At 38.5% G+C, this 13,145-nt stretch overlaps 2 protein-coding genes across 4 annotated transcripts; one reads left to right on the plus strand and one right to left on the minus strand.

The window, feature by feature from the left end:
• Positions 1 to 101: 101 nt before the first annotated feature.
• rrp9 (ribosomal RNA processing 9, U3 small nucleolar RNA binding protein) lies at positions 102 to 6,246 on the minus strand. Of its 2 annotated transcripts, none has more exons than XM_079598532.1 (15): positions 5,980 to 6,246; positions 5,785 to 5,870; positions 5,588 to 5,700; positions 5,450 to 5,517; positions 4,753 to 4,794; positions 4,531 to 4,657; positions 4,293 to 4,417; positions 3,432 to 3,524; positions 3,043 to 3,143; positions 2,818 to 2,952; positions 2,600 to 2,662; positions 1,690 to 1,835; positions 1,346 to 1,425; positions 1,051 to 1,124; positions 102 to 306 (listed from the first exon to the last, which is right to left on the minus strand). In XM_079598532.1, the coding sequence occupies exons 1-15, from the start codon at positions 6,046 to 6,048 to the stop codon at positions 213 to 215; spliced, it is 1,416 nt and encodes a 471-aa protein (XP_079454658.1). In that variant the 5' UTR covers positions 6,049 to 6,246; the 3' UTR covers positions 102 to 212. The 2 variants fall into 2 exon arrangements, with proteins under 2 accessions (XP_079454658.1, XP_079454657.1); XM_079598531.1 differs by having other exon boundaries at positions 1,681 to 1,835; positions 5,980 to 6,234.
• Positions 5,550 to 12,526, plus strand: LOC306991066 (putative G-protein coupled receptor). 2 transcript variants are annotated; one of them, XM_079598534.1, is made up of 3 exons: positions 5,550 to 5,775; positions 8,156 to 8,394; positions 10,839 to 12,525. In XM_079598534.1, exon 3 carries the CDS (start codon positions 10,941 to 10,943, stop codon positions 12,252 to 12,254), a length of 1,314 nt encoding a protein of 437 aa, XP_079454660.1. In that variant the 5' UTR covers positions 5,550 to 5,775; positions 8,156 to 8,394; positions 10,839 to 10,940; the 3' UTR covers positions 12,255 to 12,525. The 2 variants fall into 2 exon arrangements, with proteins under 2 accessions (XP_079454660.1, XP_079454659.1); XM_079598533.1 differs by lacking the exon at positions 5,550 to 5,775 and having other exon boundaries at positions 8,116 to 8,394; positions 10,839 to 12,526.
• Positions 12,527 to 13,145: the final 619 nt, after the last annotated feature.

The raw sequence follows: 13,145 nt of genomic DNA on the forward strand, positions 1-13,145 counted from the left end.
CTCTCTACCAATCATTAAATGCATAATTTAATTTGAGTTTAACATGTAGACTCCCACTAATAACAAATTTGTGCTTGTATACAAAAGTAGCGAATCAGATAAACACAATAGAAATTTAATCAAAAGCTTCTCTTTTACAACATCTTCTGACATGTAAAGAAAACAAAAAGGCAACCAAAAGTTCTTCGATACCAAATTCAAATCAGGCCCCATTACTGGACCACTTCTTGCTCTTTCGCTTGTCTTTTCAGAGGAATGATATACAGTCCATTCTTAGCTTCCTTTATTCTCCACCATCGACCCAACCTGAAAAAGACAGAACAAAACAGGACACACTGAGCTGAAGAATGTCAACATGACGAAATGTGTAAATGCTACACACAAAGGACCAATTCCCTTCACATTACTGCCATCTAGTGGTAGTACAATGTTACTGCATAAAATCAGGCCTTGAAGGTACATGCATTGGTTTTGCTAAAATAAATGTAATAAGTAAAAAAAATAATTATTTTATTTTAATCATTAATAAAAAAAATATGTATACAAATATTAATGTATTATATACATTAATAAAAAGTGATCCATCTACCTTTGAGTAACCTTTAGTGACTAGTAGCTGAACTACCAAGATCACTAATGATATTGATAGTTACTAAAACTTAGAGACCAATGGCTGATAGGCTGCATCTGAAATTGCACACTTCCCTTCTATATACTAGGCGAAAAACAGTATGTCCGAATGACCTACTTCTTCATGTGAGATTATGCATACGATGAACACTTTACTATCCTATGAGACCTATAGTATTCTTAATATTCAAAATAATGACCTACTCAAGAGAGTATGTGATTTCGGACACAGCCGTAGTGTTGCTACATCCCATACAATTAAACCACTGATAAAATGCATATGCATTTCAATTTACTAAAGAATATCTGAAAACAGAAAATGTGCACCACTGACTGACAAAATGATTGGTCAATTTTGCAAATGGCACTACGTGAAAAACAAGCATTAGTGTCAATCAGCTACGCTTAAAAACACTTCACCTGTGCTCCTGTCCCACTCCCGCCACCAGAAACTTCCCAGAGTTTGAGAACTTCAGACTGTTCACAAATCCAGTCTAAAAGAGAAACGATTAACATTCATTATACTGCAGGTTACTGTAAGAGACATCATGTGTGGCCACTGTGCAGTTGAAAAATAGTGGCATTATAAACCGATTCATTATTCATCCTCTCCAGATGAAGTGTGCTGCTTTATCCACACACACAAAAGGACGTGTTTCAATAGCGGACGGACAGTAAGCCGTCTATTAGCGCTGTGTGGATCTGTTCTGCTCACCACAGGGATGCTGAAGAGCGGCTCCAGGCCTCTGAATCCCTGCCCACACTTCCACAGCTGCAACGATGAATTATGGGAGCCTGGGGAGGGACAACAAAGGTGTTGATGATAATCAGGTGTTTGGAGAGCAGTCTCGTATGGAAATACAGAAGGCGGAGTGCTTTGTGGATGAGGTCAAAGTGGAACGAGGACAGATTATGATGGTAATATTTGTACTTGAGGGTAATCATGGGTTTGTGTGTGTGACAAAAAAGCGGCTTTGTGGGCGGCTGTAGATTTAAGTGCACTGGGTTTGTTGCCTGTGAGAGTGAGTGTGTGTGTGTGTGTGTGTGCACCTGAGGCACCTGATGCCACTGTGTCAGAGTTGTGCAGCGCCGCCACAGACGACACCCAGTACGGCTGCTCCAGACCCGTGTTGCCATGGCTACCGTGGGCTTTCTTCACTGTGCTCACCGGCTTCTTCTTATTAACCGTCCAAATAGAAATAGAGCTGGAAAAAAACCACAGAAGGGCGACATTTCATCACTTATGCATTAAAGCATGGATTTTAAAAGTTTTTTGATAACTGAAATCCTTTGAGCTAAAATATTTACTGAAATACCTCCTGAGATTTTAGTTAATATTTCAGTAATATAACAAATTTCACAATGTATAAATTCATTCTATAGATATTTATCATCTCAGGATAAATTATCTGCTTCCATAGAGCATAAAAATCAGCGTAGCTTAAGTATTTTATATTATAATATATACGGTGTTCATAATTTGAATTAGTTTTTTCTCTTCCTTTTTATTAGATTTGTTATATATTGTCTTATATTTAGCTTAATTTTTTTTTTTCAGTTTTAGTAATTTTAGCACCTAAACTTGTTTCAGTTAGTTTAGTTAGTCATCTTTATTACAATGACCAAAAACGATTGTTAATCGTTTTAGTTTTAACAATAACTGGTAAAAACATGAGTAAATGCAATTGAGAAGATCAATGATAGAGTAGCATAATGTAATAATGCTTATTATTAATGAAACTTATGCACTTTAAAAGAAAATCTAGCTGAATTGAAAAGGCTGTGTCTGAAATCGTCCCCTATACCCTTAAATAGGGCGCTATTTGAGTGGACAGCCATTTGTAGCGGAGTCTGAAACCATAGTGGACGTTATTGAGTGCACTCATTCAATCCCACAATGCACCGCAATAACAAGCGCACAACCGATGTACGCTCAACGGCTAGAGATTTCGGACCCAGCCAGTCTTACCCATCATCTCCACCGGTGACCATGTGTTCTTCATTAATAAGCTGGACACAATCAATGGAGCCCCTTCAGACAGACAGAGGACATGGACAGAAACGTCAGTACATACGGGAAGGTGAAAAGAATTCATCCTTAGATATGGAAAAATGTATTATATCATAACTGTTGATGTTGCTAAGCCCAAACTCTGCTTTAGAGGTCATAACGCTAGAAAAACTCACTCGTGTCCGTGAAAGACGAGCTGTGATTCTTCTGCAATTTTCCACACTCGGACTGTTCTGTCCCGTCCTCCTGCGGTCACACATCTCTCTCTGCTCAAACAGTCCAGCCCAGTGATCATGTCCTGGTGGCCGAACCTGACGAATAAACACAAACGAACCTTGTGAGCAACGAGCAAGTACAGTTCTCGTTCTTATTATAATACTCATATCAGCTGGTGTACCTACAGGGTTTCTACATAAGCGTTCTCGTCCACACTCCACACTTTTATTGAGCGGTCATGTGATGCGCTGTAGAGGGTATGAGTCCCTCGTCTAAAGGCTAAACCCTGTGGAGGAAGCAGAAGCGTTTCGGTCAATTCACTCAAATGAGTGCAAACAGTGAGTAAATGAAATATAAGCTTGGCATTTCCCATTATCTAAAGCAGGGGTGTCCAATCGTGCTCCTGGAGGGCCGTCGTCCCGCAGAGGAAGTGTCTAGTGTGTCTGAAGACCTTGATTAGAATGTATTAACTGTGGATGGAGCTAAACTCTACAGGACAGTGGATTGGACACCGATCTACAGTCATAACGATTCATTTAAAACAAACTGTGTCCATAAGAGATCTTGTACTCACTGATACAGCGCCTCTGTGTCCTACAAACTTGTACAGATGTTTACATGTCACCGGATCCCAGATCATGACGAGTTTATTCATGTCCCCACTAGCCTAGAAAATAAACAAAAAAAGGACCTATTAAATTGCATCCAACTTTGTGTTTTCAATAAATTGACCAAAAAAAGCACACACAAAAACAGGAAAATTATTCTAATTACTCTAAACAATGCAATCCACAAATATAAAATTATTAAATACATATGATAATAGACAGGTAGATAGTTAGATAATTGGATATGTTTAGTGTTACAAGTCTGTTCTATTCACCCAGGCTGCATTTATTTTATTAAAAATACAGTAAAAACAGTAATATTGTGAAATATTTTTACAATTTAAATGAAATGTTTTCTATTTGAATACATTTTAAAAATGTATTTTTTTCTTGAGATGCAAAGCTGAATTTTTAGCATCATTACAGTCTTCAGTGTCACATGATCCTTCAGAAATCATTCTAATATGCTGATTTGCTGCTCAAGAAACATTTATTATTATTGTAAATATTGAAAACAATTGTGTTCTATAATATTTTTGAGGAAACCATGAAGTTTTTTTTTTTTTTTGGGATTATTTGATGCATAGAAAATTCCAAAGAACTTAAAAAAAACCAAAACATACTGACCCCAAACATTTGAACGGTAGTGTATACACAGATACAAAAGTCCAAAACATTTATAGAACTTATCAAAAATATTACTGAATTTCAATAAATAGTTATCTTGCGGATGAGAATATTAGTGCATGGCAACAAAAACAAAGCCAGTAAACTGATAAATAAGCCAGTGAATCTCGGCAGACCAACACTAGCACATCTCCTCTCACCAGGTATTTCCCGTCAGATGATATGGCCATACACAGGACGTGAGCGGTGTGTCCCACGTGACGCTCCTCTGTTCCCTTCCGTCCTCCTGCAATCTTGTGCACCTTCTTTCCACTCTCCGCCTCCCCTGCAGATCATACACAGCACTCGTTCAGAAGAACATGCTCAACAACACCAGCATTAACGTCGAACATGTAGAACGTTAAAGCGGAGCGCAGTTGACCTGTCTGTCAGACTCACATTTGATGATTGAGCAGTCTTTGCTTGCAGAGAAGATGTATTTCTCATCTGGGGTGATGACGAGACATGTGACGGAGAGTTTGTGTCCTCTCAACAACCTGACCTCCTCTGGGTCTGGAGCTATGAGCTAGAGGAGACGTCAGGGTGATGTCATACAGAGGAAGTAACAGTGGGCAAATTATTAAAGATATGGGTCAGCAGCTTATGAAAAACATCACTCACGTCTTTGGCTATCATTCTTTGTAGTTTGCCTTTCTGTTCAAGCTGTGGAGGAGGAGTAAAAACAAGTGATTAGAGAACAGGAATAATTATTACACTCAAATGTTACATTGGTAATCGTTTTATGTACAATCCACTCAGTGTAGCTATATATAACATCCTCCAAAATAACAGTTTTAGCAAAATTTTAAGATTTTATAAACATTTTAAAGAGTTAGTTCACCCAAATTTTTTAATTCTGTCATTAATGAGGGTTGGAGATTCATATTTTGTAAGTAAAGCAGTAAAGCATTTGCGTCGCTTCATAAAACTGAGATTAAAACACTTGAGTCACATGGGTTGCTTTTATGATGCGTTCACTTGTACCTACTCTTGAGGGCCTTGAAAGCTCTCAGATTTCATCAAAAATATCTTCATTTGTGTTCAGAAGATGAACGAAAGTCTTACGGGTTTGGAACATGAGGGTGAGTAATTAATGACTGAATTTTATTTTTGGGGTGAACTATTCCTTTAAATTAGAAATTGAATTGACAAGTAATGCTGTCAAAAATATCAGGTGCAACATTTTAAAGGTTTGCTAAGGATATCCTGAATAAATTAGCAAAAAGTGTGACATCACACGGTCTACCACACTTCGGTTAGATGATTATTGATATCAAATAGCAAACGACATGTTTGTGAAGAAAGCCAGTGGATTTACCAGATCATCCTGCAGTCTTCCAGCTATGAGATCCGCTTCAAACGATTCTTCCTCAGCTTTCTTATCCTCTGTAAAAGACAGCAGAGGTTGAGAAAACAGTGGGAATGTGTGGAGGAGGATGATGATGATCTTACACACCTTCATCTCTCAGCTGATCTAGGTAAAGTTTGGCCAGGCGAAGTTTCTTCTCTTGCGGAGTCTCCTCGATCTCGTCGTCTTCGTTGTCCTGTTGTTTTCGGCTTGGTTCAGTTCTGAAGAAGAAATGCCATATGTGATTTGATTTGATTTGAGAAAAGCATTTTCTTCACCACAACACACTGCAGTAGGTCAGTTACCTTTCATTTTCTGAGTCACTCGAGATTTCTTCATCCGCTCGTTTACTGAACTTTTTTGATCTCCCTTTGCCATCATCTGCATTACTCTAACATTGATATACATATATGTTAATATTTTGTACATCATCAAAGAAAAAAGCTGAAAAGATAAATACAAACTCATTTCTCATTGCACTCTTCTAAATATAAACGTACCTTTCTTTTTAAATCTCCTTTGTTGACAGCCGCAGATAATACCCTTTTCTTTATAAAGAAAGATGACATGATGACGTTTAAAACTACTTGTTTAAATTACGTAATTCAGGATTGCCTGCCTTTATTTTCCACTGCTAGCATGCAACTCACATGGCCACAAACACAAGCTTCCTGTGGTTCTTCTTCTCGGGTGGTTTACGTGTGTGTGTTTGCGCTACAGTGCAGCCTAACGGAGAGACGATACATTACAGCGACAACTTCAAATCAGCTGCTGTGTGATATCAGAGAATGTCTAATAAGGGGAGAAGGTTCACTCTCGCTACACTTCCGGCTTCTGACTGGTTGCAGTTCCACTCTGATTCCATATGAGGGCGCTCACAGGACGAGTGCAGAATGAATGGAGGTCTATGGAGCTATACCCCTCAAAATCCACTTTTCTCAAGATATAATTTTTTGTCTAGTAATTTGAATGTTGTATTCGAAAGAAGATGCAAAGAAACTGCACATTGCTGGGTGTTAGATTTTTTAGAGTCACTTATTTGCTTTAAAAAGTCTTTCAAAATGTCAATGACGTCATACACATCGTACGACCAGAGATACTGCTTTACGGCAATCCTTCAGTCACTGTGGTGCTTTCGCGCTCTGCACTTTATTTTCTCTCGAGGGATCGCCAGCACAGCTGACACAGGTAAACACACGTGCTAGAAGAGTTTCTGCTAGAATACATTCTGTTCCCGCTTCGGATGCCATGATGCCATCAAGCGGTATCTCTGGTCGTAACCAGTCCTTCACTGACCAATCAGCGTTCATTAGCAGAATGCTAGCGTGTTATGGACAACAACAACTCAACCTGTAAGAAATCGAAAGGACATAAGTACTCGTTCATTCAATTTTCGACCTATAACCCATGTTGAACTTGCCAAACCTACAATCAAATCTGAGATTTCTCAACGGCAATCGGCTGAAAGGGACAAATTTAGCCGTCTAGCCCCATAGACTCCCATTCATTTTGCACTCGGGGGTGATCGCCCCCAGTGGAACTCTGGTGGAACTACAACCAAAATTCGGTACAATAGGACTTAATAGGGAGTGAACAGGCTCTCCGTAGACGGGCTCTGGTGATATATAGTGTTTATAACTGCACATTGTGTGTCAGAAACTATACTGAATAATAATAATGATTCATAAAATAATATACAAACATATGCAATAAAAAAGAATAACTGCTAGTGCTGCTACTACTACTACTACTACTAATAATATATCATAAATAAATAAAATACACACACATATGCAAACGTATGCTATAAAAAACACATATATACTATTAATAACAATAATATAAATAAACAAAAATGAAATACACATATATGCAAATAAAACACATGTATAATAATAGTTATAATATATATACACACACACACACACACACACACATATGGAAATATATACTGTACATTAAAACATGTATAATAATAATACACAAAATAATATATACAAACATATATAAACATATGCAATAAAATGCATAACTACTAATACAAATAATAATATTATAAATACATTAAATTAAATACACACAAATATGCAAATATATACATTAAAACACATGTATAATAATGGTGATAATACATACAATTATATACACACATAAAAATATGTGATAAAAAGCATAACTACTACTAACAATGTATTATAAATACAATACACACATATAGGCTACACACTAAAATGCATAACTAAATAATATTAATATGAATAAATAATATAAAACAATAAAAACATAAGTATACTACTAATATAATACATTAAATCAAATTAAATGCGCACATATACACACATAATAATAAGACATTTCATATATATTTTATCAATGGTAGGCATATTAACAAGTTTATTATTATTGTTATTATTTATTATAAATTACGTAACTTATATTCTATTCAATTTACTTGTATTTGTATTACATATGTTTGTGCATATGTGTGTATTTTTTATATTTAGTGTGAGTGACTGTTGCCACTGGTGACTTCCCTAGTCCGGGTCAGCGCTCTCTCTCTCTCTCTCTCTCTCTCTCTCTCTCTCTCTCTCTCTCTCTCTCTCTCTCTGAAAGCACCTGCTGCTCTCTGGCTCCTCAGTGAGGGGAACTGACACACTGTAATTGCTCTGTCCACAGATGCTGCAGTAGAGTTTCCTAATGGACTGACCTGCACATCATGTACATCTGCCTCTGTAATGTCTTCCGCTTGTCTAAAGTGCAACGAGCGCGGAGACAAACACACCTCCATCAAGCTCAGCGCACCACAGACAGAGTAAGTGCTGGATAAACTCCACACACTCCTCATGACCGACCGACAGATCCGGGATTTTGGGACATTTAATGATGATTGATCAGACTTAGTTGGTGGACTTCAGGTGAGAATGTTTTATTGTCATTTGCTATACTTTACTGTTTGTTTCATTCAGCGTATTACTTAGAAAATGCTGTCTGATCATTTATAGTCCCAAATACTGTTAAAGGTTGAAATAATCCATGTATTCTCTAAATTTTGCATAGGTGATCATATATGCTGAAGAATACAGAAAGGATTGAATGATAATTAATTACTCAAAAAAATGTGTTTTTCTTGGTTATTTAAAACCATAAAAAATGTAGAGCACCGAATCCAACTGCAGTTAACCTTACTGGGGTTTATATATATATAATGCAACAACACATTTAGAAGAAGTTTCAGTGCATGTTCATGTTGATGTGTGTTAAACTACAATTATGGCAACCCAAACCCCCAAACCTGCACATTGCACATCTGTTTGTTAGATGACCTGACAATCTCGGCTGAGCAGAGAGAGATTACTGGCCGAGAAACCATGCCAGGATTAAAAGTGGAAGTCACTGAGTCTGAATAAGGGGGAGGGGGACTCTAGAGGTGTAATTTGTTGATTTTATTTTATTTTCATCCACTTTTCGCCCAGAAACTTTCTCTGAAGTTATTTTTCGCTGTGATAATGGAGGTAGTCCCAGGTCAAGGCATTAACAATCCATCAAGATAAACAAACTGATTAACACGCGGTACGTTCTGTGCAGGCGTAATGGTGGAGATGTAATCCAGCCGCTGTGCTTTTTCATGCCAAATTACTCTGCGTTCATTTTCTAGCCCTTTATGGACACGTGCTGACGACGAGCTGTGACTATAAAAGATTAGAGATGCTTTATGATTATTGGCATGATGAAATGACTGGTGGAGATCATAATAAAAGCTTGGCTACTGTAAAAAATGCTGATACTGTATGCCAATGAACAATTACTGTCATCTTTAATGCTTAATGAAGGCTACATTTATTTGATCAAAAATACATAAAAATATTATTGCAGAAATACAAATATTATTGCAATTTAAAATAGCTGCTTTCTATTTGAATATATTTTAAAATACAATTTATTCCTGTAATGCAAAGCTGAATTTTCAGCATCAGTCTTCAGTGTCACATGATCCTTCAGAAATCATTCTAATAATCTGATTTTATGCTCAAGAAACATTGCGTAATATTATCAATGTTAAAAACAGTTATGCTGCAATTTTTTTGTAACAGCGTAAAAGTCTTTACTGTCACTTTTGATAAATTTAACGCATCCTTGCTAAACAAAAGTATTCTTATTATTCAAATTTTAGTAATATGTATAAATGTTTCAACTTTTTCTTACTTAAACTTGTCTCTGCATTACACACGTCATCTTAAGAGTTTGTGATGAGGAGTTGTCTATGTCTAGGCATTACAGTGACAGTACAGTAAGTGACAGTGTGACAGTGATTATGTGCACAGTGAAGTCTGTGGCGTGAGCACATTGTAGTGATGTGCAGGTGACAGTGAGCTCATGCTAACGCTAATGCCAGAGAAACCCCAGCAGCTGCAGCCAAACAAGTGAGCTCATTATGCTCCGCTTCAAAAGGTTAGAGCACCACGAGCACCATGAATTATTCCAACTGATCAAGCCTCTCTCGCTTTCTCAATGTTGAGCCACGGGTCCAAAAAAAGAATCACGATAATGCACTGGACATGTTATGCTAATAACCTGCAACGGATATGTTGCTAAAAGTACTATGCCATCAACTGTTTCTGTAAATGATGCCACGGATGCCATTTTGGACACCATAATGGTAATACCATGGTATTCTTTGACATAGTTGAAGTATACCATGGTACAGTATATAGCTATAGTACTGTTATATAGTACATCTGACGCATCACTGTACTATGGTACTGCCATAGTATTTTTAGGCCCTAAACAAACATATGTAGGTGTTGAACGCCCCGTTATATAATCAAAAGCCAATCGAATCATTTTTCGGGTGTGTTACACAGTCAAAAGCATTTATAATACTTAATTATGTAACTAATTTTCTATTTATTTTATTTATGTTTTATTGCATATGTGTGCATATGTGTATATATTATGCACTTTGTAGTTTTTTTTACAGTTTTTCCATTTATTTCATTTTATTATTATATTTTATCTAGTCAGCCAATGGCATAAAAGGAGACAACCTATTATCAAAAGTGAACAAGCAATATGCCTCCAGGCAGAAGTTTAAAATATAGCAAAAAAAAGAGCCCAAATGTGAATAAAGAGAAAGAAATAGTTATTTGATAATAATACAGTATTTCATCTGGATATGAATTAATTAATACAAATTAAAAAGCACGTGATTTCCAAAGGGAACTGTACAGTTTTATAAAAACAAGTAAAAAAACAATAATCTAAAATCATTTAATGCGCATTTAAATTGGTAAACTTGTTGTTGTTTACGTGTTCAAATGTAGTTATACTGATGTTGTGTTTTATATTATTCTTTCAATAGCACTGACCTTTGACCTCCAGCCAATGAGTCCCCATTCCTGACTGGTGGAAGATGGAAAAGCCTGTGTTTCTGCTTTGTGTTGGGTGCGCTACACTGTAAACAATGGAGGCGTCTGGATTACCTCCGGCAGCAAAGCTTAACGAAACTGAACTTAATGAGACATTGAGTCATGGCCACCCTATGCATCTGGCTCCCAGCATGCAGTTAGGGAGCATGTCTAACCCACAATCTCGTTTACGAGACACGTCGGGGCTCGTAGTCATGGTGACTCTTAATGCAGTGGCCCTCTTGGCCAACAGCGGTGTGCTCGCAGTAGTAGTGAAAGTCCCCCACCTCCGCAAGTTCAGTTTGGTGTGTCACCTCTGCATCGTGGATTTGCTGTGCGCTGCCCTCCTCATGCCTCTCGGCATCGTCTGTGGCTCGCCCTTCTTCGCCGGCGTCATCTTCTCCGTACTCGAATGCAGACTGTACATATTCCTCAATGCCTTTCTCATATCTGCCTCTATCTTCACGGTTACTGTGATTAGTATCGAACGCTACTTCTACATCGTGCACCCCATGAGGTACGAGGCTAAAATGACCCCTTGGTTGTCCGCAGCTGTGATGGGACTCGTCTGGGTGGCGTCTACTTTGCTGGGACTTGCTACCGTCTTCGGATGGCCCAGTTATGGAAGTAGAAGCTCCATTGCCGCAACCCACTGCTCTCTCCATTGGAGCCACAGCGGACACCGTCGAGTATTTGCTATTTTGTTCTGCACGGTTTGCTTTTGCGTGCCAGCTGCCATTATTATTGCCGTCTACGGGCACGTCTATAAAGTCGCCCACACGGCTGCCCGGGACAGAGGGCCGATCCCGAGCTGGACGATGGCGACCGCTCATCCGAAGCGTCGGTCTGATTCCGTCAACAGCCAGACTACAATCATCACCACCAGCACGAGCATCCGGAGAAACCCAGTCCCTCGCAGGAAGAGGAGAACACTGGTTGGCGGGAAAGCGGCAGTTACTTTAGCCATCATCGTGGGTCAGTTCCTGCTCTGCTGGCTGCCTTACTTTGCCTTCCACCTGCATCTGTCGCTGGGATTCTCTCACAGTACCTCGGATGAAGCTGAGGGACCCGTCACCTGGCTGGCGTATTCCACGTTCGCGGTAAACCCTTTTTTTTACGGGCTGCTGAACCGTCAGATAAGGGAGGAGTTGTGTAAGATGCTCTTGTGTTGCCGATCAGTCGGCAGGCCAGTGCGGCCCTCGGTGTCGGGCCACGAACGCTCAGGCCACGAAGACTTTTTTCACTTTATGCACAGGAGCGGCGACAGGGACGGGGTCAGATGCAGCTACCACATGGCTACACCGAGGAGGAGCACGCTGGACCAGACTAGCTTTAGGATACCGGGGCAAATACCAGAAGAAATTACCTAAAATATTCATGAGATTTTCATGACATTTAGGAGTTACTCAAAAACTTTCCAATTCATAATCATTTCTGTGATGCATTTTTATTACTTTACAAATTATGTTTTTTTTAGCGCGTTTTAACTTTTCTTTAAAGACAACATGAAATTACAATTCTCCCTGTCTATTTTTTAAATGTATGTTATTGATCTTATAGTGAACGATTAATCAATCCCAGGGATCAACAGCGCATGCTCAACTCGCAGTTGCGCTTAAAATAGTAAAATGTATTTAGGAGCACATTTCCTCATTTCTTAATAAGTAAACAGAAATCAGGTTTGGGAAATTTAAGGTCATAAAAAGTCTTAAATGGCATATCAAACGTCTTAATTATCATTTTAAAGGCCCACTGAGTGCCTTGTATGATGCATGCGTTGACGTAATTTCCACTGAAACAGGAAGCTAAGCCGGGACCAAGTGTGCCGCACAAGCCCTGAAAAGTGAAGCCAAAACGTCTCGATCGCCCCCCGGTGGCTGGTCCTATTATAGGTCATAAACCCCGCCTCCCCGTGTTATTCAACTGGACGTGAGACCAACTAAACAATTAAATTACACCTCAAATATCTTTTTTCCAAAGGTGGTTTCTGTCATTTGCTGTCGTTTTTATCACTCTGATATAAGTTCAAGTGTCTGTTTTTAAAATAAGTTTGTTTTTAGTTAGTTACGTGATGCTATAAAAACGGTGGTGTAACGTCATGATTGACAGCTGTGATTGACAGGTTCTCTGAGCGAAGTAGTCACTTAAACACCGACAGACTTTTTTTCGGAATCTTCGGAGGACTGACAAGATAGTATTTACTTTATTTTAACAAGCCTCTTGTCGTACTGCAATCAACAGACATAAAAAATGGAGCAGAA

Source organism: Phoxinus phoxinus, assembly GCF_949152265.1.
Source record: "Phoxinus phoxinus genome assembly, chromosome: 22".
Lineage (NCBI taxonomy): Eukaryota > Metazoa > Chordata > Actinopteri > Cypriniformes > Leuciscidae > Phoxinus > Phoxinus phoxinus.

Bases quoted from the DNA above. Each gene is read 5' to 3' on its own strand.
- LOC306991066 (XM_079598534.1), top strand. From the start codon at position 10,941: ATGGAGGCGTCTGGATTACCTCCGGCAGCAAAGCTTAACGAAACTGAA.
- rrp9 (XM_079598531.1), bottom strand. From the start codon at position 6,048: ATGTCATCTTTCTTTATAAAGAAAAGGGTATTATCTGCGGCTGTCAAC. The intron at 3,144-3,431 runs GTGAGTACAAGA...CTTCCTCCACAG, and splicing joins GACACAGAGGCGCTGTATCA to GGTTTAGCCTTTAGACGAGG. The intron at 307-1,050 runs GTGAAGTGTTTT...TGTCTTTTTCAG, and splicing joins GGAGTGGGACAGGAGCACAG to GTTGGGTCGATGGTGGAGAA.